The sequence below is a fragment of the Macaca fascicularis genome, chromosome X (genome assembly GCF_037993035.2).
Source record: "Macaca fascicularis isolate 582-1 chromosome X, T2T-MFA8v1.1".
In the NCBI taxonomy this organism is placed as follows: Eukaryota; Metazoa; Chordata; class Mammalia; order Primates; family Cercopithecidae; genus Macaca; species Macaca fascicularis.
The window spans coordinates 6,782,418-6,804,930 of record NC_088395.1 but is presented as its reverse complement, the minus strand read 5'-3'; the positions used below and the strand labels follow the sequence as shown (position 1 = coordinate 6,804,930).

At 43.6% G+C, this 22,513-nt stretch overlaps 2 protein-coding genes across 8 annotated transcripts in view; one reads left to right on the top strand and one right to left on the bottom strand.

Annotated features, from left to right (window-relative positions):
- STS (steroid sulfatase) overlaps positions 1–10,115 on the bottom strand; it is a 285,243-nt gene extending 275,128 nt beyond the window's left edge. For 3 of the 4 annotated variants that reach the window (XM_074029461.1, XM_074029460.1, XM_045383840.2), the window contains exon 1: positions 8,944–9,124. The gene's annotated coding sequence lies outside the window, so the exon portion shown is untranslated. Of the gene's footprint in view, positions 1–8,943; positions 9,125–9,819 lie in introns of those variants that run through there. The other variant, XM_065538097.1, reaches the window with a different exon arrangement.
- The window catches only part of PUDP (pseudouridine 5'-phosphatase), a 175,018-nt gene continuing 161,741 nt past the window's right edge, over positions 9,237–22,513 (top strand). For all 4 annotated transcript variants that reach the window (XR_006695338.3, XR_012429965.1, XM_015443417.4 and 1 more), the window contains exon 1: positions 9,237–9,373. Coding sequence is in view for 2 of the 4 variants with exons in the window: in XM_015443417.4 (XP_015298903.3) it covers positions 9,310–9,373 (64 nt within the window). In the remaining 2 variants the exon portion in view is untranslated. The remainder of the gene's footprint in view (positions 9,374–22,513) is intronic.

Below are 22,513 nucleotides of genomic sequence, written 5' to 3'. Positions count from 1 at the left end.
ACTTGGGCCTGTACCCAGAAAGAACCCAATAGAGAGACTGTTGGTGGGAAATCCTGGAGTCCCACAGAAGAAGGACACATGCAATCAGAGATAAGCAAGAGAACACTCACTCTCAAAGACTCGACATGCAGCAATTGCATGAGCAAAGGTCAAGGCTTGATAATTAGGGCCCTGAATCAAGGAAAAAGCATCTCAATGCAAATCGGACAAGTGGGACGAGAGCAACACGGTGCTCACAGAAGGGTTTTCCTCTTAGCCATGCAGAAGGAAGAGACCTGGAGCCCCAGAATCCAGTCTACAGTCTCCCTATTGCAACATCCACAACTGCACAAGACAAACAGTAGTGAGCTCTGTATATATTCAGGATGGGCTCAACTATTCTTCTCCAAGCCATTTGCCAACTTCATAAATTCTAGAAACGTTAAAACACCGAAAGTGCTCTCAAATCTCTGGTTTGGGGACCCCCTCCTTGTCTATTAAAGTAAAGGTTATGGCACAGGAAAGGGCAAAACCACATGGAAAACCCCAGAATTCCTCCTATGTGTGTTACATGAAACATGGTTGGGGGTAGATCAAAGAAGGAACACAAAAAATTATGAATAGTTTCTGGGTATTTTTGCATATTTGTGGTTTTTAATTATCATTCACTTTCCATTTTTCAGGAGCAGATTTAATCACAGCCTTCTCCTTGCTATACTGCATTTCCATGTTTCAAGTTATAGCTTTATTATTAAACCAAAACCTAAGTCCTAGTAAATTACCTTTCTTTAACTGGCATCCTAGTTTACTCCAGGAGGAAGGGATCATGGAAATTTATTGCCTCTAAGCTTCTTTCAGAGTGGTTTAAAGGGCCCTAGGAAATTGACTTGAAATAGATGCTTCCAAATGTTATTGTTTATGCACTAATACAACAGCAGCCAATAAACATATTCAACTGAAATGTGCCCACAAGAGAACAAAATACATGTGTTGTACCTGTTTGACCCATCTACTTCACTTAGCCTATTAAACAACTCTCAAACCTATGCAATTATATATAAATATATATACACATATATTAAAGACCTTTCGCCTGAAGTTTGTTAGAACCACACATACATCCAAAGAGAAGAGCCAGCTAAAAATAAAAACCCCACACATGCATGCACCTATATGTGTGTATATATGTAATAAATTAACTACATTTAAATCATATACACAATAACTCCTGACTTAACGTCAATAGATTCTCAGAATTTTTTTTTTTTTTTTTTTGAGATAGGTTCTCACTATGACACCCAGGCTGGAGTACAGTGGCACGATCAGAGCTCACTGCAGCCTCGACCTCCCAGGCTTAAGCAATCCTCCCACCTCAGTCCCCTCAAGTAGCTGGGACAACAGGTACATGCTATCACACCCAGCTAATTTTTGTATTTTTTTGTAGAGATGGGGTTTCACCATGTTGCCCAGGCTGGTCTTGAACTCCTGAGCTCAAGCAATCCACTGGCCTCGGCCTCCCAAAGTGCTGAGATTACAGGCGTGAGCCTCCATACCTGGCTGATTCTTGGAAATTGCAACTTTAAGGGGAACGATATACAGCATATTGTTTCATTCAACATCATTTTGTTATAAAGTTGATGAGAACAAAAAATGGCTTTGTTATATGTGGCTTTGCTTAAAGTCACAGTTTCCAAAGACCTCCGAACAAGTGAGAACCTACTGTAATCATCTTTCTTCTTAACTTTCTTAAAGTCATGCAGTTGCATTATTTGTAATATAATATTTAACATACACATTTGTGAATATATACAAACTAAATATATTGAAGTTATATATAAAGGCATTTCCTCAAGTTTATCAAAACCATGCACACCAATATATTATTTATATAGCTTATATATGTATGGTATACATATATACATATAAACATATTCTGTTCCCTTTAAGATTCTTAAAATCTTAACTATTTGAGGTACCTAAGATTCTCATTCTCTGAATTTTACTCTGTAAATTTACTCTGCTTTTCCAATGTGTTTGGTGTCACGCTCACTTGGCAAAATCCCACAGCCTTACTGAATGATTGCTTCTCAAGAAAGTTGGTGGTAAGGCAGAATGTAAGTCAGAATGGACCCTATGCCTAACGGTAATCTGGTATTTCTAAAGTGTGTTTGAAGGAGATATTATGTTCTTTTGAAAGAGCATGTGTGATGGCCCCTGTTGAGTAAGTCTGAGAATTGTTATGTTAAAAAAAAAAATGGGAAGATCATTGACCACAAAAATGGGAGAGTTTCAAATGAACACGTGGCTATGAATTGAGGAGGCAAGGACTCATTCAGCACATTTTCCAGGCTTACATGATCATGGGGAAGCTGAAGGGAGAGGCTGTGCAACCAGCTTTCTGTTCCCTCCAGATGTTAGCTTGCACCAAGCAGCACAGGAGTTGGGTGCAAGTAAAATAAAGGCGAAAACTTTCAATCCTAGAAATGACTGGTTGAACCATGTTATCGCTGATATGCCATACTGATATCAGAATTGAAGAAAACAAATGTTCCTTGTTTATTTTTGAAGGTTCCTTTTCCTTATCGTTTTTTTGCTGGTGGTTTCTAGAATAGTTTTTTCCCCTTTATTTGCACATTCATTCTTGTGTTTGATTTTGATATTATCTATTCATGTTGTGGTCCTGATTGCTTAAGTACAACATAAGAAATTTTGAAAACATATATGAAACATATTAATAGATATTTTTTGCCTTTTGGCTTTTTTTGAGGAAGGAAGACCAACAGAGGTTGAAGTCTCCACCCTGATCATTTTCAGGTATACGACTTGAGCAAGGTACCTGACTTTCCTCATGCTCCATTTCTTTATTTCTATAAGAAGAAGAATTCCATTGTTTACCTTGCAAAGTTGCCGAGTCAATGAAGTAAGAGATCATTTATAAAGTTCTAAGCACATTCTAATTGTTTGAGGGCTGGTGGTTATTACCACAGTTGCTATGAAACAATGAGCCAACTTTAACCATAAACTACTCACTCTTTCATCTCAGACACTCAGCATGTGGCCTTTCTAAACACTTTGGAGAAGTGACCAGAGCACTAAGCAACTTGCATAAGATGTGACAGGAACTCAGAGCCTTGCAGGTGGGCATGTGGTTTATTCAGAAGCAGCGACGACACAAGGCACACATTAGAGATGGCACTCAGCACTCTGCGTGGTGAGCTCCAGCTGTGATTCCACTCAAGGAGAGAAGCTTCAGCGGGCAGGGCCAGTGGGTACCCCTCTTTGTGAATGTGGTGCAAGACACAGCAAAGGCCCAAGTTGCTGACATCCCCAGTTGTATCCATTATGGGTGCACAAACCCCTCACAGGTCCTGGAGGGAGGAGGCTACGCTAGAGGCAACATCAGGAGGGAAAGAAAAAAGGAAAAGAGGGAGAGAGGGCAGGAGAGGGGGAGGGAGTTTAGAAGGAGAACAGGAAGACAGGAAAAGAGAGAAGAAAGAAAGGAAGGGAAGGAAGCAGGGAGGGAGTCGAGCAGGAGGACAGGAAGGAAGGAAGGAAGACAGGAAAAGAGAGAAGGAGGAAAGAAAGGGAAGGAAGCAGAGAGGGAGGGAGTCGAGGAAGAGGACAGGAAGGGAGACAGGAAAAGAGAGAAGGAGGAAAGGAAGGGAGGGAAGGAGAGAGGGAGGGAGTTGAGGAGAACAGGAAGGAAGATGGGAAAAGAGAGAAGGAGGAAAGGAAGAGAAGGAAGCAGAGAGGGAGGGAGTCGAGGAGGAGGACAGAAAGGAAGACAGGAAAAGAGAGAAGGAGGAAAGGAAGGGAAGAAAAGAGAGAGTGCAGGAGGAGAACAGTAAGGAAAACAGGGAAAGAGAGAAGGAGGAAAGGAAGAGAGGGAAGGAGTCAAGGAGGAGGACAGGAGGAAGACAGGAGGAAAGGAAGGGAAGGAAGGAGAGAGGGAGAGAGTGGAGGAGGAGATCAGGAAGGAAGACAGGAAAAGAGAGGAGGAGGAAAGGAAGGGAGGGAAGGAGAGAGGGAAGGAGACGAGGAGGAGGACAGGAAGGAAGACAGGGAAAGAGAGAAGAAGGAAAGGAAGGGAGGAAAGGAGAGAGGGAGGGAGTCGAGGAGGAGGACAGGAAGGAAGACAGGGAAAGAGAGAAGGAGGAAAGAAAGGGCGGGAAGGAGAAACAGAGAGAGGAGCAAACGAGGAGGGAACTGTTTGGAGTCAGGAGCCCTAAATCCCAGAACAATATGATGATAAAGGGTGGGGAGTGATGAAGCCTGAGCCCCTCTCTCAGATGTCTAGTTATGTCTAGTCAGTAAGAATCCTGGCAGGACAGAGGAAATTCGAACTCATGGTAAGGTCTGACCACATGCTTCACTTCTCCACATTTTTGGAGCACACATCCTCCCTTCACATGTGCTATTTTAGAATAGTGTGTGTCTACTTAGGCACTAACATTATGGATATTACGAAACATGATCTGTAATCATTAGTGAAGGCTATAAAGCTGATGCTGGAATTTCTACTTTCTTGTTATTAACAGGAAGCTACATTTTATTATTTTCATAGGCATGTCTTTGATCCCTTTGTCCATTTTTTGAGAGCTGATTTAAAAATTAAATAATATAAACCGTAAATACACTTTACCTTAATATGTACATTGCATTATGCTGAAATCAAATAAAATGGTTGAAAGCAATGATGTCTCCCCTCCTCCCTGTAAGGATACCTGGAGAAAAGACCAAGACACAAGAACACTGACCAGTGTTCACACAAATATTAAATGTTAGGGCTGGGTGCCATGGCTCCTGCCTGTACTTCCAGCACTTTGGAAGGCCAAGGCAGGTGGATCACTTGAGGTCAGGAGTTTAAGACTAGCCTGGCCAACATGGTGAAACCCCGTCTCCACTAAAAAATACAAAAATTAGCCAGGCATGGTGGTGGGCACCTGCAGTCCCAGCTACCCAGAAGGCTGAGGTGGCAGGATCGCTTGAACCCGGAAGGGTGGGGTTGCAGTGAGCCAACATCATGCCACTGCACTCCAGCCTAGGCGACACAGTGAGATCCTGTCTCAAAAAAATAAAATAAAATAAAAATAAATGTTGGTAAACTTAACACATTTGCTACTTCTTTACATTAAAATGATAATCCTGGCTGGGCACGGTGGCTAACGCCTGTAATCCCAGCACTTTGGGAGGCTTAGGCAGGCGGATCACAATGTCAGGAGATCGAGACCATCCTGGCTAACATGGTGAAATCCCGCCTCTACTAAAAAATACAAAAAAATTAGCCGGGGGCATAGTGGCGGGCACCTGTAGTCCCAGCTACTCGGGAAGCTGAGGCAGGAAAATGTCGTGAATCCAAGAGGCAGAGCTTGCAGTGAGCCGAGATCGCGCCACCGTACTCCAGCCTGGGCGACGGAGCGAGACTCCGTCTCAAAAAAAAAACCAAATAAATAAAATAACAACAATAATAATCATCCTAAGCCCCCTCCCCACAAGGAAGTAGCTGGTGTACCCCCGGAGGGGTCAATGGTCTAGACTATTGGATGTCCTGGTTGAAAGGCAGAGGCTGAGTCGGTCAGTCTGGGGCTGGCAGCTGGGATTCTGCATTTCTAGTGAGCTCCCAGCGGATGCCGGCACTACCAGTTCAGATCACATCTGTTATCCACCACTGCAGAGAAGCAAACCGACCTCTCGCTCAGAGCCAGTGTGTACTCTGATGGTGAAGGGGTTCAAAAACAATGACCCTCCCCACACACAAGTACCAGATACGTCCGAGAGTACAAAACCAGGAGTGGCGAATTCAGCCATTTATGTCAGGCTCCCTTCCACAGCTCACTGGGCTGGGAGGAAACCAGCAGCAGGAAGGGGTGAGAATATTCAGTGCCTCTGAAGCAAGAGACTTCCTAAGTCAACTTTGCTAAGCCAGCTATATAGGGGAAGAAGGCAGGTAAGTCTGCAGCAAGGAGCTCAAATTGAGGCCCCATCAGATGAAGTCAGAGCTTTCTGGTCTCTCAGCATCATCAAGAAAAGTGGACTGTGTACAGCCACTGAGAAAGATGGTCCCTAGTCCAACCTGTTACCCTCCATCTACACTGGGCAAGATGTGTGTCCCAGAAAAGTAAAGAGAATAATGGGGCAAAGGGGGCTCACAGAAAACAGATATAGCAGACTGGAAACCAAATACAACAGATAACAAAAGCACAGAGACAACAGGAACCAGGACAACAAACTAAGGAAGTTGAAATAAGCTAAGACTTCATAGAGGATGGCATATGTATACACACACAATAAATGGCATGTTTAAGTTTGTATGTTGTGTGAAAGAAGATCGTCTGTTTATCTGTTCCATTGTTAATGTGTTTTTGATGCCATCATACCGTAGTTTACTGGATCATTTCTACTGTATCTTAAAATTGTCAGGAAAAGTAACTTATTGTCCCATGGGGAAAACACAATTGTACAAAAGTAAACTGTAATTCATGGAAGGAAATGCATCCCTGTCAGCATAGAAGCCGGCCATCTTTGGCTGTTGGAGAATTATGAAAAGCTAAAAACTAACTTGTTATATGTGTACAAACCACATTGCTAGAACAAAATTTCATTCTTTTCCAAACTAGCTTGTAACAGAGAAGCATTCACACAGTCAGTTTGTTTTCTTTTTTTTAAGCAAAGAGGAGTCTTCCATCTTATGCATAGAAGTGATGTTACTGAAAAGTATAGAAAATAAGACTTATAAAAAAATAATGTGAAGCATGTTTTCACATCTGTGGAGAGCTGAAGTACCTAAGGTTTCCCAATCTGTCTCTTCCACAATCACTGTGAGGCTTTGCCATTTCGTCAAAATGGGACTGGGGCCTTTTTTCCTTTGAAAAATACTCTTTATTGGCCGGGCCTGGTGGCTCACGCCTGTAATCCCAGCACTTTGAGAAGCCAAGGTGGGCAGATCACTAGGTCAGGAGTTCAAGACCAGCCTGGCCAATATGGTAAAACCCCATCTCTACTAAAAAATACAAAAATTAGCTGAGTGTGGTGGCTGGTGCCTGTAATCCCAGCTACTCGGGAGGCTGAGGCAGGAGAATCACTTGGAGCCAGGATGCTGAGGCTGCAGTGAGCAGAGATTGCACCACTGTGCTCCAGCCTGGGCGACAGAGTGAGACTCTGTCTCATTAAAAAAAAAAAAAAAAGAAGAGAAAAAGAAAAATACTCTTTCTTAATTTAATGACTAAACAGAAATGTGAGGTGGTTACGATACCAAAAAAATAACAGAAACTCTGACATGTGTGCATCCATTTGTTTCCAGAGAATGGAAAGAAACTGGGAGGGAGAATTCCAAAGACTCCAGGTGGAAAATACTGTCATACTTACTGTAGGTACCACAGCAATGTGTGTGGAATGCATCTATTATGGAATTGTGTTCCCCAAAAATATATGTTGGAGTCCTCATCCCCACTACCTCAGAATGTGACCTTATTTGGAAACAGGATCTTGTCAGAGGTAATCAAATTAAAATGTAGTCATTAGGGTGGTCCTTAGTCCAATAAGAATGGTGTTCTTAAAAAAGGAGAAAATTTGGACACAGAGACACACACAGAGGGAAGACAACAGGACAAGATACAGGGAAAAGAAAGCAGGTTCAAGCTGAGGAGAAAGGCCTGGAACAGGTCCTTTCCTCACAGCCCTCGAACAGGTCCTTTCCTCACAGCCCTCAGAAGGAATTAAGACTGCTGACATCTTGATCTAGGACTTCTGGCCTCCAGATCTGTGACACAATATACATCTGTTGTTTAGGTTACTTAGTCTGTGGTACATTATTATGGCAGCTGTAGCAAACTAATACAGAAACCATGAATGACTGTATTTGAGTCACACAAGTCCCTTCCTAATTTGCTCATAAATTGCCTTCTCTGAAATTCCGTGTCCTCAAAGGGAAATCACGATTGCATTAAACGGGGGAAGCTATCTTATAGCACCAGCTGTAAGAACACATAATTTTATTGACTATATATTATGCACTAGTACTAAGGGCCTGGCCTGCCTCACCTCCTTTATCACCTCCATTTTACCCAGGAGGAAACAGACACAGATGCATTTTGTCTATCATAGATGATAATTCTTGCTGAATCCAGGCGTGCCCCCATCCACCATGTAGGCACTAAACTAGAAATACATCCTTATGTTTACACCTGTTTTTTGTTTTGTTTTTATCTTTTTCCCCTTTTGTGGAGAACAGGGTCTCGCTATATTGCCCAGACAGTTCTTAAACTCCTGGGCTCAAAGTATTCCCGCAACTCCCACCTCTGCCTCCCTAAGTACTGGGATTACAGGTGTGAGCCACTGCGCCCCACACACCCTCACATTTTTAAAGTCTTAAAACTCTCTTATTTCCGCTTCTCAAAAGGTCCAATCCTTGTCCTTAAACGTGAATATACCGCATAAACGAACACAAAATACAAACAGGGACAAGAAAGTATTTTTCTGACGATGGCGGGGGGGTGGGGGAAAGAAAGCTGTTTAGGTGGCATTTGAAAAGTTAAAAAAGGAAGAAAACTCAGAGCAGCCCAAAAGACAGATGATACCTAAGAAGGAACAACCAGCAAGGCATGTTGACTATTAGTATTATTTCAGCATCCTCCTTGCGCAGCTTGGTTTTGCTCTGGGACAATGCACCAGCCTGGGACACTCAGAGATGCAGGCACGGAGGTGGTGCAGCCTCTCCGCACACTGCGCATGCGCGGCTGCCGGTTCAAGTCGCGGTCCAGGACCGCAGGGAGGCGGGCAAGCGAAACTGAGAAAAACCCACCCACGGTCCAGGGGCTGGCGGCTCGGGCGAACCCACCCAGGGACCTCGTGACCAAGGCCATTTGTCTGCAACCTGATGGCTAGCAGTGATGCCACCCTGAGAAACTTCAACCCCCTCTCCTCACTCGACAGTCCCTTGTACTGTCCCTCCTTCCTCATTCACACCTGATACAAAGTCAAGCAGTGAATTTGCCCTCTCGGCTCTGCGCGGCCGCTGACTGCGTAGCTTGGACCGATTCCGGGTGTGAAGTGAGGAGGAGTTGATACGGGTAAACGTATCACGCCGGCCCGCGACGCATCCCTGGTCTGCAGCTGCTGCTGCGGCGAAAGCCCGAGGTGCGCGTGCGCGGAGCGGCACTAGGCAGCCCAGGACGCTAGGGCTCCGAGCCGCCCGGCGAGGGGCCGCGGGAGGCGCGTGCGCAGAGCGGCCCGGTCGCGCGAGGAGGCCGTGAGTGCGCGTGCGCGTGCGCGGGGCGGGCGGGTGCGCGCGCACTTCCTCCTCGCCCCCACCCAAATCCGGAAGGCGGTACCATGGCGGCGCCCCCGCCGCAGCCCGTCACCCACCTCATCTTTGACATGGACGGACTTCTTCTGGGTGGGTAGTGTGCGGCCGCCGCCTCCCGTGAGGGCGGTCTTGGGTGGGCGTGGGAACGGTCGGTGCGGGATACGTCACGACCGGGGGGCCGCGGCGGGGCGGTGTTCGAGCAGGGACGCTCGGGCTCCCGCGCGCTCTGCCCCCCGCCGGCCCCGAAGTCGGGCGGCGGCCGGGAGCGCCCGCGGGCCCATGTCCGGGCTGGCGGGCGCGCGTGGCCGCGGCGTCTACGCGGCCCCAGCACCCGCTTCCGGTCGGCGGGCAGCCCGTGGGGCTGGAGCACGTGGGCGCGGTCCCTGGGGACCACCGGGCGGGCGCGCGGCTCCGCGTCCTCTCCGCAGAGTGCGGCGCGGCGGGACCTCCGCGCTGTCTTTTCGGTTATCCAGGCGTGCGACCTTGAGAGGTGCCCAGCCTCAGTTTCCCCGTCTGCAAGCTAGCCTGGAGGATACTTGCCTGCCTGCTCCAAGGTTGCTGCTGTGGGCGCACCTTGATGGTAGCATCCTACATGGTAGCTGTTCTCCACCTGGCGGTTTTGCCGCCTTGAGGGCATCTGGCAATGGCGATGTTAGGAGACATTTTGGCTGTCGCAGCTGGCGTGGAGTGATGGGGTCACCGGCATCTAGTGGGGTCTAGACCAGCGATACTGCTAAACTTCCCGCAGTGCACAGGAGTGCCCTATGCAACCATAAGGAATTATCCCGCGCCGTCAGCAGCGTAGAGGCACAGAAGGTCTGTCAAGTGGTCTGGCTGCCTAGGGTGACCAGCACCAGGGACATCACCTGGGGGCCACCCTACCCCTGCCCAATCAGAATCTGCATTTTAACAAGTGCGTGAACGTTTGAGAACCGCTGCTCTATCAATCCGAGGCATTAAGAAACACTTGGCAGTGTACTAAGGTAGTCAGTCATAGCACATGTGAACTTCACCAGCCAAGAGGAATTCAAGTAGAATTCAAAGAATAAAACCCTGTTTTTAACTCAAGACAGAACTATGCTGAGCTCTACCCAAAGCCTCAACACAACACTATGACACATAATCACCAGGAGGCTTCATATATCTATAAACATGTCTGCATACTCTGTGTAGACAGCTGACCTGCTTGTTTACGTATATCATTCCTTCATTTCAAAACCCTGCAAGTTAGGAGGAAGTATTTGCATTTCAGTAATTAAAAAAAAAGAAAAAACCCTGAAGCTCAGAGAGGTAAAGCTACTTGCCCAAGGTCACACAGCTAATAAGAAGCCAAGCTGACAACCGATTCTAGATTGATCCCGTTCTAAATATAAATGATGTTGAGCTCATCTTAAATTGTGAATGTGACCTTGTTTCTGCTCATCATATTGCTGGGTAATTCACTAGCAGTGTTTTGTTTTAAAAAGGCACACAGAAACCATTCTCTTCATTTTATGAACACACAGGTATAAACTGATAAATTCCAAAGGAAAAAAAATCCCCGTGGAGGTCACTAATTGGAGCCAACGGTGTATGCAGCTACTAAATTTGAAATGACTCAATGTCAGAAAGCTTCTGGGATACATAGGTATAGTTTGTAGACATGAATTTTCCTACTCCGGTGGTCAAGAAGCTAAATTGTCAAATACATTTCTTACCCTCTAATAAAGGTCCAGAGAACCTGTTCTGGGAGTCTCATGAATTTTAATACCCAACAAGATGTCTCATTAAAATTAAATTTATTAAACTTCTAAATGAGCTTGATGCCTCATTCTGATTCTAGATTCGCACATAACCATGCCCTGAAGTGATGAATGTGACTTAAATGGTATTACAAGCATTGACCTCACATTGTTACCCAATCCTCTGATCTAGTTAGATAACCAAGAATTAGTGCTATTTGGAAAAATAAGCCATACTTCTTATTCCCCTCCCTCATTTTCTGCCCGTTTCCTCCTTTCCTGCCCTACCTCTTCTTTGAGGTGGTAAGGCCTTGCAAAACTTTCTTGGAAATATAACTTTGCTTATCCCATTCTTTCATCAAATGTGTAAATACAAAACACAGCTTTCCAGAATGTACCACTTTAATTTAATCTACCAGATTATGCCTGCTCTCATTCTTTAGCACCTCACTTCAGTGTATCTGTTGTTTGCATAACAATATATTATCAATTTATAATGAGTTGTTTTACAGTAGGTCTGTTTTTTGGGAATTTTGAGTGCATTTTCCTAGGAAGTTCTATTTGTCGATGTGGCCCCAATACTTGCATACTTGGGGAAGTAAAATTGAAAACGAATAGTTTCATGGAGGATTGTTAACATTAGAGGAGAAGCTTGTTTAATCAGAGGAGAATGAGGAAGTAAATGGAGATTTTAGAGGAAATGTTGACCAGGAAGAAAGCCGGGACACTTTCCCATGCTTTTGACATGTACGATGCTGTTGTCCTTTTTTTAAAAACAAAACAAAACAAAACAAAAAACACTTTGGATTCTGTTTCTCATTACCAAGGTAACAGTCAGTTATGATTTAGGTAATATTAATAATTTTTGCTCTCAAATGCCACTCAGAGAAAGAGAATAGGGGACTGGGATTAGTTAAAAACTGGAATGATTTTGAAAGAAGATAACAGTTATTAAACAGTATCTCAGCAGCTGGACAGGGAAGATGATTCCTTTTGTAAATAACCGAAATTAGGAACACAAAAGATGGTCCCAATTTCTTTAAAAGAGAAGATAGTTTGTTGTCCAGAGCAGTTCTGTCTCGCAGAATTGAGCCAGAAATTTTGGGGAGCAACTTTTAATAAGTAAAAAGATACAGATGACATTGATTTGAATGATGTAACCTAATGTATCAAAAATATTATTTAATACAAAGTCACTATAAGAAAATCATTGAAGTTTTTGACATTAATTTTGATACTAGGTTCTCAAAATCTGTGTGTGTTTTATACATACAACACATCTCAGTTTGAACTAGCCTCATTTCAAGCACTCTGTAGCCTCACTTGGTGGGTGGCTACTGGCTTGGGCAGCATGGGTCTAGGTCTTTGCGGAGAAACTCAAGATCTTGTCTGTTGATAATGGCTATGCTGGGAGGGCCAGGCAGAGGATGGGTATTAAGAATATTCAGAATTAGGAGTTTTGGTGTATGTAAAATGTGGTATGTGTAAAATGTGGTTTTCTTGGAGTCTAACACAGAATTATTTAAAATCCTTTTAAAATCAAAGGAAAATAAGCTTATTTCCAAATTCTTAAATATCATAAAATAATAAGGTAGATCTGCGAAGGGTAATAAGAACATTTGCAGTGTTGACCATAATATACCACATCTTTATAAATCCAGATTGCAGGATTTTAATGAGTGACTTCTGCTTCACCTTTATATAGTAAAATGAAGACCTCTTCTGTGCCTTCTTGCACTCCCATAGCTTCCTCTTTGCCAAATAATAGCACTTGAGACTGTAAGTGCCTGCCTCACTGTCTGGGGCCCAGGAGACACTAAGAGGGCACGGAGGTAGGGTCTCTGTGGGGATCACCAAGCCCAGTACCGATGGGATTGTAGGCTGCTTGAGACAGTTGACAGTCATGTCTACTGTGTGGCCAAAATTCCACAGACATAGCGTGAGTGTGTTTCGCGCTATCATTCTTTGTTAACTTCATGTAGGCTGTTTCTTTAGACACCGGAACATCCATATAGCTGATGACAAAAATAGATTTTTCTTACGTAATATTAGCGCATGCCCTAGACATATTGTCAGAAGAATCTACGTATGTTGTCATTTGACCCCATGAAATACGTCTGATGAGGTTTAAAAGTGCAGCTGACAAGCTTTTCAGCCTCAGTCGGTTCTTACTACTTGATGTTATCAAGTCATTCATTCCAAGTGGGGTTTCTAAGAGTTTTGGCACATTTCTGAGGAGGGTGGAGCAAAGTGAAGGATCATTCCGCATGCTTCCATAATAGGTGGTTATTGTTCAACCCCAGAACGTGCAGAGATCCTAGTTGGAATGAGATAGTAATCACAACCTCCCCTCCTTCCATCATTTGTAATGGGTCTTGCTCTGGATGTCAAAGCAACTCTGGTGGTAGGTTCACATTCTTTCTTTGCCCCGTCTCCTCTGGGGGCTGACAGTGCACCCTTTGGTTTTAACCTTGCTAGGTGAAATGTAGGTTCTCTTCCACATTTGCAAAGGAGATGGCTGAGGGTGGAGGCCAGTGTGAGGGCTTGGGACAGAGGTGAGCCCTTATCTCAGGGGCCATGATTGGCCTTTCACTACAGTGTAATCAATGAGTAATCTGTTGTTTCTGAAAACTGAAAAGTCTTCTGGAATATAGAAAGCACAAGGCACGTGTGTTCCTATTAAGGGAACAAAGAGATTTGGAGTAAGATGCTATATTGTATGTCGGAGAAACAGCATCAAATTATAGACTTAGCTCCCTTTGGTTCTGTTTTCTAATAGACCTGAACCATGCCAAGCTTACGTTCTTGTGGTAAGTGGTTGGTTGTCCACTGCAGCTGTTTCTGTTTCTAGAATAATTGAGAAGGGGGTAAAACTTAAAATGCAAAATTCTGCAGATAGATAAGAGTTTTGTCCAGCTGGCAACACAAATATTCAGCAGATTCTAGGCATGCAGGTGTAAAATATCCTTTTCTTTTTTCTAGCTCTCTCAAATAAAAGCAGTATGGTTTTATTTAGAATCTTTAAGTAAACTGGATACAGGCATATGTGAGAACTATTGTGGGTTCAGTTCCAGACCACCACAGTAAAGCAAACATCGCAATAAAATTAGTCACAATAAGTTTTTGGTTTCCCAGTACACATAAGGTTAGGTTTATACTATACTGTATTCTATTAAGTGTACAATAGCATTATGTCTAAAAAATGTACATACCTTAAATACATTTTATTGTTTAAAAAAAAAAGTGCTAGCGATCATGTCATCCTTCAGTGAGTTGTAATTCTTTTGCTGGTGGAAGGTGTTGTCTTGACATTGACTGTTGACCAGAGTAGTGGTTGCTGAAGGTTGGGGTGGCTGTGGCAATTTTAAAAAATAAAACAGCAATGACGTTTGCCACATCAGTTGATTCTTTCTTTTACAAAAAAGTTCTCTTTCGGTGAGGCACGGTGGTTCACGCCTATAATCCCAGCACTTTGGGAGGCAGAGGCAGGCAGATCACTTGAGGTCAGGAGTTGGAGACCAGTCTGGCCAACATGGCAAAACCCCATCTCTACCAAAAATACACCAGAATTACCCAGGCATGATGGTGCGCACTTGTATTCCCAGCTACTCAGGAGGCTGAGGCCCAAGAATCATTTGAACCCGGGAGGCTGAGGTTGCAGTGAGCCAAGATCGCACCACTGCACTCCATCTTGGACGACAGAGTAAGACGCTGTCTCCAAAAAAAAAAAAAAAAAAATGGAGTCTTCTCAAACTCTGCTGCTGCTGCTTTATCAACTAAGTTTATGTTAATATAGTGAATGCTTTGTTGTCACTTCAACAATGTTCAACAACATCTTCACCAGGAATAGATTTTTATCTCCAGAAACTACTTTCTTTTCTCATCCCTGAGAAGCAGTGTCTCATCAGTTCAGGTTTCATCCTGAGATTGCAGCAACTCAGTCAAATCTTCAGGCTTCACTTCTAATTTTAGTTCTCTTGGTATTTCTATCACACCTGCAGTTACTTCCTCCGCTGAAGTCTTGAACCCCTCAAAGTCATCCATGAGAATTGGAATCAACTCCTTACAAACTCCTGTTAACGTTGATATTTTCGTCTTTTCCCATGGATCTTGAATGTTGTTAATGGCATCTGTAATGCTAAATCCTTTCCAGAAGGTTCTCCATTTACTTTGCCTAGATGCATCAGAGGAATCACTATGGCATCTATAACCTTAAGAAATGCATATCTTAAGTAATAAGACTTGAAAATTGAAGTTACTCCTCAATCCATGGGCTGCAGAATAGACGTCATGTTAGCAGGCCTGAAAATAACACGAATCTCCTTGTACATCTCCATCGGAGCTCTTTGGTGACCAGGTACATTGTCAGTGGACAGAAATATTTTGAAAGAAATCTTTGTTTTTGAGCAGTAATTCTTAATAGTGGGCTTAAAATATTCGGTAAACCATGCTGTAAACAGATGTGCTGTCATCCAAGCTTTGCTGTTCCATTTACAAAGCCCAGGAAGAGAAGATTCAGCATCATTCTTAAGGGCACTAGGATTTTCAGAATTGTAAATGAGCATTGGCTTCAACTTAAAGTCACCATCTGCATTAGCCACTAACACAAAAGTCTGCCTGTCCTTTGAAGCTTTCAAGCCTAGCACTGACTTCTCCTCTCTAGCTATGAAAGTCATGCGTGGCATTTTCTTCCAGTAGAAGGCTGTTTTATCTACATTGAAAATCTGTTTAGTGTAGCCACTTTCATCATTGATCTTAGCTAGCTCTCCTGGATAACTTGCTGCGGCCTTTCCATCAGCACTTGCTGCTTCACCCTGCACTTTTATGTTATGAAGATGGCTTCTTTCCTTAAACCTCATGAAATTCTGCTAGATTCAGACTTTTCTGCAGCTTTCTTACATGCCTCAGCCCTCATAGAAGTGAAGAGGCTTAAGGGAATGTTGTGCTGGTTTGGTCTTGATCATTAAAACTTCCTCTATGTCAGCAATAAGGCTGTTTTCACTGTCTTACCATTCATGTGTTCACTGGGGTAGCATGTTTAATTTCCTTCAAGAACTTTTCCTTTGCATTTACAACTTGGCTAATTGGGTGCAAGAGGCCTAGCTTTTAGCCTGTCAGCTTCTGACGTGTCTTCCTCACTAAGCTTAACCATTTCTAGCTTTTGATTTAAAGTGAGAGATGTGTGACTCTTCTTTTCACTTGAACTCTTGGAGGCCATTGTAGGGTTATTAATTGCCCTGATTTCAATATTATTGTGATTCAGGGACTAGGGAGGCCTGGAGGAGAGGAAGAGAGATGGGGGTCTGTGGAGCAATCAGAACACACACAACATTTATCCATTAAGTTTTCTGACTTATATGGGTGCGGTTTGTGGTGCCCTAAAACAATGACAATGGTAACATCAAAGATCAGTCATCATAGATTGACGTAACCGATGTAATAATGAAACGATTTGACATATTTCAAGAATTACCAAAACGAGACACAGACACATCACGTGAGACATGCTTTAGCAAAATGGTGCTGATAGACTTTCTCGACGCAGAGTTGCCAAAAACTTCGAATTTGTAAAAACTACAATCTGTGAAGCACAATAAAATAAGATATGCCTATATAATATGGGACAGCAGTGCATCATTTTGTTTTGTTTTGTTTTTTGAGCTAGAATCTATTTTTATCCTTGAAAAGCTGTACGTTAGAGATTATTTGGTCCTTTTTATCTTTGTGATTATTCACTCTTTACTCTGATTCTATTTCTTTTTTTAAAAACTGCTATAATTTATATACTTTTTGCTGTCATTTTTCATTAGTAGATGGAGACTTAAAGCAATGTAAAGGAGCAAGGTAAATGATACCTCCTAGAAAATGTCCCCTGAAAGCACTCCTTATATAGATGCTCAGGCGACTGGTCAGACCTTCTGATGAGATGTTTGAAGAGTGATTGATAGACAGTCTATAGGTAGAAAGCACAATAGTGTTATCCTGGAATACATTACGTTTGAAAATAATGCTCATACCATCGGCTATAAGGGAATTTCAGTGATTAATAAATGCAGCATTTAATATATTAAGAGCTTCCTTTAATAGTGTTAAAATGGTGGAAGGGGGCAACCTTGATTTTGTGATGCAGATATTTGCAGTTTAAAATTGCCTTGTTGGTGCTTAAATAGCATTTTTTTGAAAACATAGTAATCCTAACTCGTGCATTTCTACTGTCTAAGAGCATAAAAAGGAATACTTTTCCCTGTGGGTTTTCATAGCTGGGCCATCCATGTGGCTCCTCTTCATATCCCTTTCCAGCAATGTCTGGCAGATAGATCACCACCTTCCCTGATCCTCCTTTATCGCCTTTCTCCCTCATGTCCTTTGCTGTGATGCCAACAGTGAGTAGCAGTTAAGGACCCTGGTGCAGCTGGCCACGTGGCAAGGTGCCTGTGTATGAGAGGAGAATGGTCACCTCTTCACAGCCATGCCTGGCAGGCAGTTTCATGGCATTGCTTGTGGCGCTTGGCAGGGCCCTTGACTCTTCTCTCTGAGCTCTGGGAGCTGGGCCGAATGATGTGCCCTTTTGTGATCGATGGTGCCTTATTTAAAAAACACTGCAGATGACATAGCTGTTCAAGGACAGAGCAAGCAGCAAACCAAAGTTTGCTGTTTGACTCACAATAGACTGTCCCATGTGTCTGTGAAGTGAGAGCAAATGGTCATAGTTGGCACATCGAAGCTTATCTGAAACCTTCAGACAAAAGACAAAATAAGCACCCACCCTCTCTCCCACTTGTGTGAGCCGCCATGCACGTGGAAGAGAAGCACATGGTCCTTGAGCACTGTACACCTGTCTGCTCTCTAGCCCAGCACTGTGGATCCAGCAAACCTTTCTGCCAGGAGGGAAATGTTCTGTAACTATACTGCGTCCGATGGGAGCCACAGCTGGAAACTGGGCTCATGAGATGTGACTCATGCAACTGAGGACCTGAATTTCTCGTGTTATTTACTTTAAGTAGCCCCCAATGACTAGTTGCCAAAACGCAACATAGAGAAACAAAATATAGAGTGGACAGCACAACTCTAGAGGAATGCATTCACTCATCCTTAATCTATTTAGAAAATACTCTGCTGGGTGTTACAAAGGCTCAAAATTAGTCTCTTCCTTTAAGGATCTTAGAGTTCTGCTGGAATCTAAAACATGATTGGTAAAATCTGTGAATAATTGCTGATGATATACACAATAAGAATATGTTAGCGACAGAGCAGGATTTTGAACTGAAATCACATTTGGGGTAGCATACCATCAAGGATAGACAGGAGCCAAGAAGAAAAATGGATATTCCAGACCAGGAGAAATGGCCCAGCCATAGGCATCTTTACTAAAGCATAGAAGAGAGTAGTTTTTTGTTATTGTTGTTGTTGTTGTTGTTTGACACGGAGTCTTGCTCTGTTGCCCAGGCTCGAGTGCAGTGGTGCGATCTCAGCTCACTGCAAGCTCCGCCTCCCAGGTTCATGCTATTCTCCTGCCTTAGCCTCCCGAGTAGCTGGGACTACGGGCGCCCGCCACCACACCCGGCTAATTTTTTGTATTTTTAGTAGAGACGGGGTTTCACGGTGTTAGCCAAGATGATCTCTATCTCCTGACCTCGTGATCCGCTTGCCTCAGCCTCCCAAAGTGCTGGGATTACAGGCATAAGCCACTGTGCCTGGCCTGTTGTTGTTTTTATCAAGCAAAGACTGTATTAAAAAAGGAAAAATATCTTACTAATGATTACATTGAAGTGTGGAGGTTAGAAGATATCTGAAAACATAAAAATCCTAACACATGCATTTCTCCTGTGTAAGAGCACAAGGAAGACTTTCGTTTCCCCTTGGGTTTGCATAGCTGGAGCGCCTATGTAGCTCCTCTTCACATTTCTTTTGTGCAATGTCTGGCAGGTAGAGATTAGAAATCTCTAATGTTTCATTGAGAAATACGAGACTAGGGCTGGGGACAGTGTTTCATGCCTGTCATCCCAGCACTTTGGGAGGCCGAGGCAGGCGGATCACTTGAGACCAAGAGTTCAAGACCACCCCGGTCAACATGGCAAAACCCCATCTCTACTAAAAATACAAAAATTAGTCTGGCATGGTGACCGTGCCTGTGATGCCAGCTACTCAGGAGGCTGAGACACGAGAATCACTTGAGCCTGGGAGGCGGAGGTTGTAGTGAGCTGAGATCATGCCACTGCACTCCAGCCTGGGCAATAGAGCTAGATTCTGTCTTTAAAAAAATTTTAAAAAGAGAGAGAGAGAAATACTAGATTAATCTCTGTCAGGCTAAGACTAGTATTTAATATTTCTCAAACTGGGTGCCCATTGGTAATATCCCTTTAACCTATTTTAAGGTGAAAATCTCACCCCATCCTGCAAGCACACATCCTGGGTTTTCCCCCCATTACTTTTGGAAGAGTCTGGAATGGTTATCGAGACACTAACCTACATTCTGGATTTGTCTGATTGTTTCCACGTGATACCACCTTACTTGTTCCTCTGTGCCCTGTGTTTCCTCTAATAGAAATTATGACTAGTGCTTCAGTTGGACACAGGTCAGCCGCCTCTGTCAAGAATAGTGCTGCACCCCTTCCTCACCTTTTTGGGGAGATGTCTGTATCCGGTCTATATAGGTTCAGTACCTTCACGCTAGCCCCAGCCCTGCAGAGGAGAGTTGTCCTCAGGAAAGCTGGTGAACTGACTCCTCTCCCATGGTGGTACATAGAACTTTTTAGTGAAAAGTTCAGAGCCTGAGAGACAAGTTAGAAGTACTGGCTATAATGCCTGTGTGTGTGGATGGCCGGAACACTTAGGCAGGAAGAGGAGGTGGCTGGGGACAGAGGTGTGCCATGCTGTGCGTCTTTCGAAGAGCGGGCACTCACAGGAACCTAAATAGGTTTCACGTGCATGGGTTCCTCTGTTCCACGCAGTGGAATACAGGAAAGAAAGAGCAGCCATGCAGCTGTTTTCTCCCTGCGTCGGAGCACATGCCACAGTCTCTTTGGTGTTTGCTCATGAGATTGAAGGACACCCACGGCTTTGGCACAAGATGCCTGAGAAAGCACAGAGTTTTTTTTGTTTTTGTTTTTGTTTTTTTTGAGATGGAGTCTCGCTCTTGTCACCCAGGCTGGAGTGCAAGGGTGTGATCTTGGCTTACTGTAATCTCTGCCTCTCAGGTTCAAGCGATTCTCCTGCCCCAGCCTTACTAGTAGCTGGGATTACAGGTGCCCGCCACCACGCCCAGCTAACTTTTTATATTTTTATTAGAGACGAGGTTTCACCATGTTGGTCAGGCAGGTCTCGAACTCCTGACCTCAGCACAGTTATTAAAAGCAAAAATGCAGTTGCCTATGCTTTGTCTGCTTTTGAAAAGTAAACTTAATGTTTCAGACTGAGGCATATTTGTCAGCGGGGTCCTATGTTCTGCACAGTTTGTAAATCTACTTCACACAAAGTGATACAGTGATACTCATGAGGGCTTAAAAAAGATGAAATCCTTCATTTGGAAACATCATGCCCAGTGAAAGGAACACAGACCCTGAGGAGATGTGGCTGATTCTAGGGACCAGGGCCAGTAAAATACAACATGAGCACAGAGCACCTTCTCATGCCAGGATGCAGTGGGGGGGTTCCCACTGGCACCATATGAACCATTTGTAATCAAAAGAATAATGACCATAAGAGAGTATAATACTCTCTCTATATATATTTTCTTAAGTTTTTGTGTTATGATTCTCAAAAGACAGAAAAAGGGTGGCTGGGGGTGAGCTCTTTTACAGAATAATGCCAGTTGATAAATATGGACAGAATGGGAGAATTAGCCAGGTCACCATTTTGGGATCCCCACTGTAAGTGGTTCCAACAAGCATTGCCAATGACAACCAAGACCATAGAAGGTGCCTGCAGTGCAATGCCACAAGTCACTGACTGATAACAGAGGCAAACAGGGGCCTTCAGAGTGGGCAGCTCTGGGGGCCATGATTCACCGAGGGGCCCAACTGATGTAGCTTTGCCAGCTGGAAAGCAGCATGTCACGTCCCGTGTGCTTTCTGAAGTGACCTCAGAAATGGTTAACCTGAATCCATCTGGACTTCTAGGAGTTTCAGAGGGGTGGAGGAACACGGGAGGGGACATCATGTGGAAACAGCAAGACAAATCCCGAATGTAGGATGTTCCACCAGGTACCTGGACTGGGTCCTTGGAAATGTTGACTATCATGGGGGAAAAATAGGGGCTGGCTTTTCCACTGAGGCTAAAGGGACATAGTCAAATTCAGTGGACCTTAGATTGGGGAAAAAAATCTATGAAAGACATTTTTGTGACAATTGGAGAGCTGTGATGTGTGCTGAGTATTTAGAGGGTACTATGAAATATTGCTGATTTGCCTGGGTTTGGCGGTGGTATTATGGCTGCGTAGGAGAGTGTCATTCTTAGGAGAAATGTGCAGAGAGCTAGAGGAATGAAGAGTTAGGGCATCTGTATATTTTCAGGTGTGTTGCATGCAGGTATAGGGTCTGTAGATGTTTCCTATGCTACTATAGATTCTTCTGTATACTTGAAAAGTTAAAATAGGAAAGGGAAGATTAAGTCTTAAGTATGAACCACTAAAAACAACCCCAAAAGTAGTATTAAGTAGTAATCAGTTAATTCTGTTTAAGAGACAAGAATGTAAAGCATGCATCTTAAGACAATTCATGTTAGAGATATGAAATAGTTTCAGAACCTTCAGCTCTCTTGAACATTACGGTGGCAATGCATTCCTTGCAATGTGTATTATAGCAGAAAACATTCTGAAGGAAGAGTCCCATTTCCTAGTGTTCATTTTTCAGTTCCTCCTCTCTCACAGTGCAGATTTGTAGACAAATGTCTACAGGATTTATAGACAGATGTCAAGAAAATTGTCTTTTGATGATGTCTTAATTGGAAGCTGATATTTTGTCAGGGCATCATGCTTATAAAAGGAATAAAAGCTTTCTAAAATTCTTCAAAGAGTAGCCACTGGTACCTGTATGTCATGTCATATGCTGATGGGACATGACAGAAAATGCTCTTAAGCAGCCTTATAGCTGATCCCGAGGGGCTCCTGTGACTGGGCTCTCACTGCACCTCTCAGCTGACTTCTGCCTACTGGATCTGTGTCATCCCTTTTTACTCTGAGGCTACCAAGGTCTTAGGAAACTGGAGGTCGGAGCTTGAACTGAGTGATGAGATGAAATGACTTCCTGAAGTGCTGCCCACATCTCATGTATGTTCTCTTGGACCCAGTTGTATCCCTGCCATTAGAGCCCTGGAGGTTACCTGTTCATACACAGACTTCTCTTTCCCTTATTTACCTCAATTTCAGTAGCTTAGAAACCTTTTAACTCTTGCTTTTTAAAAGGAAAATTATTTGGTTATCGTAGAAACATTTTGTTCAGCAAAGTGTTACACATTTCTGTTCTGGCCTCAAATAATCATGGATTTCATTAAATACTAAACATTTTGCTGA